Source organism: Palaemon carinicauda, chromosome 15 (assembly GCF_036898095.1).
Source record: "Palaemon carinicauda isolate YSFRI2023 chromosome 15, ASM3689809v2, whole genome shotgun sequence".
Lineage (NCBI taxonomy): Eukaryota > Metazoa > Arthropoda > Malacostraca > Decapoda > Palaemonidae > Palaemon > Palaemon carinicauda.
The window spans coordinates 52,294,614-52,300,896 of record NC_090739.1 but is presented as its reverse complement, the minus strand read 5'-3'; the positions used below and the strand labels follow the sequence as shown (position 1 = coordinate 52,300,896).

At 37.0% G+C, this 6,283-nt stretch overlaps 1 protein-coding gene across 5 annotated transcripts in view; it reads left to right on the top strand.

The window, feature by feature from the left end:
• The window catches only part of LOC137654607 (protein kinase C, brain isozyme-like), an 854,153-nt gene that overhangs the window by 579,644 nt on the left and 268,226 nt on the right, over nucleotides 1-6,283 (top strand). For all 5 annotated transcript variants that reach the window (XM_068388394.1, XM_068388395.1, XM_068388393.1 and 2 more), the window contains exon 2: nucleotides 2,901-2,932. In XM_068388394.1, the coding sequence (XP_068244495.1) occupies nucleotides 2,901-2,932 (32 nt within the window). The remainder of the gene's footprint in view (nucleotides 1-2,900; nucleotides 2,933-6,283) is intronic.

Sequence of the window (6,283 nt, the reverse complement as noted above, 5' to 3'; positions counted from 1 at the left end):
ACCTTTTATTTCTTCCATAAGTTATTGTCTTTGATATCCCTGTGAACTATCATATTTAACTTTTAGTGTGTCATCGTTCATTTCTTCAGATGAAATGTTACATCTGATTTCTCCAACTAAGGTGTTACTTTTAATTTCATCAACTGAGGTGTTACTTTCCAATTCACAACGTAAATGTTACTTTTTCCTGAATTAAAACGTGACTTTCCTTTTCAGTGAATCAGGTGTTACCTATAAGTGCTTAGCATTAAATTCCCTTATTTGGGGGATTCCTCTCTCTTCTATAAATGAGGTGTTAACTTAACTTACCCTGTTACGTGTAACCTTTCCTTCCTACCTTTGGTTATCTCTAGTGACGTGTTACATTAATTTCCTCTATAACATGTAATAATTAATATCCTCTCAGAATGTCACATTTCCCAGTTAGGAGTTGCCTTTTATTTCCCAACTAGATTGTTAAACTTCATTCCCTCAACTGAACAACTGATGAGTTACCCTATGTATTCCTTTTTAAGACATTACTTTTGTCAATTTTTCCTCTGACGTGTTACCTTTCACTTCTCGTGTTGAGGTGTTGCGTTTAATTTCCTCAAGTGAGGTCTTGTTTTTCATTTACCCTTTGATGTGTTATCTTTTATTTCTCTGACGAAGTGTTACTTTTCATTTTTCTGTAACATTTTACCTTTATTTTTCCTTCTGATATATTTCTTTTAGTTCCCCCAAGTAAATGTTACCCTCCATTTCCCTTCAGAGATTTTATCTTTGTATTACCCTCCCCTGTGAGGTGTTGTCTTTCATTTCCCCGGTGAAGCATTGCCTTTCATTTCCTTATGAAAATTTACCTTTAATTTCCACCCTTAAGTATTGCTTGTCATTTCTCGAACAGGTGTGTAATATTTCTGTATCGGACCCAAAGAGTCCCCGTTCATTTCCCCCAGCTTTGTTACTTTTTTTTTCTCTCTAAAATGTTACTATTCATTTTCCCCAAAAGAGGAATCACTATTAATTTCTACAAAAGATAAAGAAATCTGCTCACTGCAGTTTTTCCAAAAGAATGAGATTCCTTTCATTTTCCCAACTGAGGTGATTCCCTTCATTTTCCAAATAAGTTATTACCATTCATTTAATCGAATATGGTGTCACCTTTCATTTTCCCATCTAGGGTGTTATCATTTATTTCCCAACGGAGTTTTTTTCGTGTCGACAAATAAGAGGTTTGCTATTTATTTCCACAAATGAGGTGTTACATTTATTCCTTTAACTGAGGTGTTACATTTAATTTTTCCCAAATGAGGTGTTATCTTTCTTTTCTTCTTCAAGGCATTACCTTTAATTTTCTTTGTTAGATGTTACCTTTAATTTTTCCTCTGAGATGGTACCTTTCATTTCCCCTGTAAGATTTCACTCTTCACTCCCTTCTGAGGTCTTTCTTTTATTGCCACCCATAAAGTATACCATTCATTTCTCCTACTGAAGTATTTACCTTTAATTTTTCCTGTGAGGTATTACCATTTTTTCAACTCTCATGTGTTCCTTTCATTTCGTCTACTGCACATCACTTTTTATTTCTCTGGGAGGTTTTACCTTTCTTTCCCACTACTAAGGTGTTACCTTTCCTTTCTCCTCCAAGGTTTAAAATTTTCTTTCCTTTATGATGTCTTACCTTTCACTTCACTTTAATGTTGCACCTTTCCTATATTCTTTCAGGTGATACTTTTCATCTACACTATAACGTATTACTTTTCATCCCTGTTTTACGTATCACTTTTTATTCTCCACTGAGGTTTTGCCTCTCACAATCCTCTCAGATGTTACCTTTAATTTCCCCAGCTTATATATAACTTTCACCTCCTCTCGTAGGTGCTGCCTCATTATTATTATTATTATTATTATTATTATTATTATTAATAATGATAATTATTATTATTATTATGATTATTATTATTATTATTACAAGCTGAGCTATAACCCTAGTTGGAAAAGCAATATGCTATAAGCCCAAGGGCTCCAGCAGGAAAAAATAGGCCAGGGAGGAAAGTAAACAAGGAAATATCTAAACAAAAATCAAAATAAAAAAAAGGAAAATAAAATGTTTCAAGAACAGTAACAATATTAATTAAGAGCCTTCACATATTAACTATTAAAACTTCAAAAGTAAACAAGAGGAAGAGAAATAAGGTAGAACAGCGTGCTTAAGTGTACCCCCAAGCAAGAGAAATCTAATCCAAGGCAGTGGAAGGCCATCGGACAGAGGCTATGGCACTACTAGCCAACACCAGAGAACAATGGTTGATTTTGGAGTGTCCTCCTAGAAGAGCTGATTACCTCCTTACCAAGAGGAAAGTATCCCTCAGTAGATATTTATAATGGTTCATATTTTATTAACGTGTGACTGGCTTGTTTAATATTTGCACTGAGAAAGTCACAAGAAGAGAGAGAGAGAGAGAGAGAGAGAGAGAGAGAGAGAGAGAGAGAGAGAGAGAGAGAGAGAGAGAGAGAGATGGTTAATATGCTAAGTAAGCTCATACAATTTTTGTGTGCGCTTTTGTATTGTCGTACTGCTGTATCGTAATGAGATGCGCCCTTTGATTTATAGATGATTACTTACTATAACTGTGTATTTGACATTCATACATGAATAGACGTAAGTGTTTTTAGTTTTTATTAAAAAAATTCTCAATAATAAAGAGGAAAAAATTAGATAATAGGAGTTACTAACTGGTCTTTACCTTTTGTGGAATAATCTCTCTCTCTCTCTCTCTCTCTCTCTCTCTCTCTCTCTCTCTCTCTCTCTCTCTCTCTCTCTGTCTGCGTGTGAATTTTATACTTCTGGATTACCCCATTAAACTAATTTATGGTTTGTGTTTTATAATTAATTTTGTTTTCTTCCTTTCTTTCAGGGGTTTTGGCAAGCAGGGATATCAGTGTCAAAGTAAGTGATGGTCTCATTTATCAGTCATGTTATTGCAGCTTTGAGTAGTATCCCTTTTTTATTCCTGATGATGTATTGGTGACGTGCCCCCAGACACTTTATTTATTCATGTGTGTTTTTGTGTTTCCCTGTAATAAAAGCTCTTTCGCATAGGAAGAATGGAAAATTGTGACATATTCCTAGCTACATTCTTGTCCACTCTCCTTTCATACTTCATCTGAAAATATATATATATTTTTTTATTAATGCTACGGGACTCTGTTTCCATTTAATTTTATTCTTTATGTTGTTAAAACCGCTTTTTGTTGCTCTTTTATGAAAATAAAAGCTATTTATTCTGAATGTCTCTTTCCATGTTTAACCATTTTTATTGTTTACTCGTAAAGAAATGTTTGATAAAAAATACATAAGTCATTGACAAGGTTGAAGAGTTTATATAAACATGCACCCGGATAGCACAAAGAGGGCCATTTATATGTAGGCCATGTAAAATAAGATCCGGTTATAACCTTGTAAACTTTCTCGACGTGAGACAGTTCCAAGATGAACAAAGGAGTCATGTACAGTCAACTTCAAATGTTCGCAGAAACACGTACGTCAGTGAGCCTAAGGATTCTCCTCATTGGAAAAGTGATGGCCAGGAGTGTCGGCGGACTTCTGAGATTGACTGCACCCCAGTGTTCAAGGATTTGATACTTCAATATGTGTTAAATAGATATAATGTTGGCAGTCTTGGGGCTGGTTGTACCAATTGGGATTTTTTTTTATCAGTAAGAAAATCCGAGTATACAGGAAGAGTAGGTATTAATTTTTCAAGATATAAGTGAGGTAGGTAAGTAGATAACTATTTGGAATGGTATTTCAGAGGAAATACTACATTTTAGTTACAGCAAGAATAAGATGATTGCCGTTGAAGTCTTAGTTGTTTCTGTAAATTAAACAACTGCAATACTAGTTATGGATAAAACAGTAATAAAAGATAAATTGTGCTCATTTATGGCCTTGTTTGGAAACTACGAAGGGATGCCAATATTCTCATAAACATTGCCAGCTTCAAGAATGTTAGTTGATCTGGTGGTGTCTCCAAAATTAGGTTATGGGGATGAATGTTGATATCCATACTGATCTATCACTATTTGCGGGCTTGTGTACATTTATCAGCAGAGGCTTTTTTTTTCATTCTCAAATTCTTTATCGCGTGGGCTAGGTTTTCTGTTGTGATTAGTTTCTTTTTATGAATTTTTATTTCGGGAGTAAGGAGCATCAAGTATAGGAAGTAAAGTGGAAAACTATTCAAGATTGAAATAAAATAGGGTTTTGAAGCTATTATTCTTCAGTATAAGGAGAATATGTTAAACAAACATTATGGGTGTGAAACTTTTAAGGGGATAAAGAAATTGCAGAGGACCGGAGAGTTCATTGACATCTCATTTGTTCCGCAGTCGTAATGCTTCCATAATTTTCTGAAACATTCTCAGCCATTTTATTATTATTATTATTATTATTATTATTATTATTATTAGCTGGACTACAACCTTAGTTGAAAATGCATTATGCTATAAGCCCAAGGGCTCCAACAGAGAAAATAGCCCTGTGAGGAAAGGAAATAGATAAACTACAAGAGAAGTAAAGAACAGTTAAAATAAGATATTTTAAGGACAGAAAAACATTAAAATAGATAAATAAACTATAAAAAGAGACTTATGTCAGCCTGTTCGACTTAAATACATTCGCTGCAAGTTTGAACTTCTAAAGGTCCACCGTATCAACTACCCGATTAGGAAGATCATTCCACAACTTGGTCACAGCTGGAATAAAACTTCTAGAATACTCTGTAGTATTGAGCCTCATGATGGAGAAGGCCTGACTATTAGAATTAACTGCATATCTAGTATTACAAACAGGATGGAACTGTCTGGGAAGATCTTAATATAAAGGATGGTAAGAATTATGAAAAATCTTATGCAATATGCATAAGAAACTAATTGAACGAGGTGCCAAAGATTAACATCTAGAGCAGGAATAAGAAATTTAATAAACCATAAGTTCCTGTTCAACAAAATAAGATGACAATCAGCAGCTGAAGACCAGACAGGAGAAAAATACTCGAAACAAGGTTGAATAAAAGAATTATAGTACTTCTCTAGAATAGATTGATTATTGAAAATCTTAAAAGACTTTCTCAATATGTAATTTTTGTGCAGCTGAAGAAGAGAAAGACTGAATGTGTTTCGCAAAAGTAAATTTGCTATAAAAAATCACACCTAAGATTTTAAGAGTAATACAGAGTTAAAAAACAATATTGATGCTGAGATCATTATGTTGAGGAGCCTGTACCAACCGTGTGTCACACGATCGTACATAAATTATTTTGTATATATTATGCTTGTATCTGCGCTCTTCCCTCGCACTAAAAAGAACTTGAATAATCATGTTTCCGGTTTTTGCTCTGTAACATTGTCTGTCTCTCGAACATGTTATGTCCTGTTGCCTTGAGGTTTTGTATATAAAGGAGAGTGTTCCTTAATAAAGTACTCAGTTGATTGCATCCTGCCTTTGAGTTCACAACCCTCTCTTGGCCCATCACATTGGTGACCCCGGAAGTCGACTCGCTCCCACCGCCTTCCACCCCCACCCCCTCGCCCCTTCATCGTTGGTACTATGGCGGACTCTACGGCAGTTGGTGCTGCGGCCGCTCCATTCAAATTTTCATCGTTTGCCAGCGGAAAGGCGTTTGCTTGGTTTCAGCGCGCAGAAGTCCACTTTCGTATCAGGGGCGTGACTCGCTCAACCACCAAAGCGGATTATGTTCTCGCGGCGATACCCGAGGACACCTTCCCAGAAATATCCGACTGGCTTTGTGAACAAGGAGACACCCCAATAGCGTATGACGCCCTCAAAACATACCTTCTGCAGCAGTACTCGCCGTCGCCAGCCGCCGGTATAGCAAAGCTTTTTCAGCTCTCGCAACAACCGTTGGGGGACCAAAGGGCTTCGCTTGCCCTCAGGGAAATGACCAGTATCGCTCGCCTTCAACCTGCCGCAGACGGCTCTCCTCGTGAGGTGAACCTACTTCGTGGCCTTTGGATACGCCGTTTACCCGAACCTGTGCGCGCTGCCATACCCGATGTCGATAGTTTACCCATAAAGGACTTGATGACCAAAGCCGACGCCCTTATGGACAGCCACTTCAAGACCTCCATCAACGCCTCCACCCCTGACGAAGAGGATGCCTATTCAACGTCAACCGAAGCTGACATGAATGCCGTAGGACATACACGCCTACCCCGTGACGTGCCGAAGCAGCGACAAAGCCGCCCACCACCCACCAATCGCTCGCGCCCCAACGAA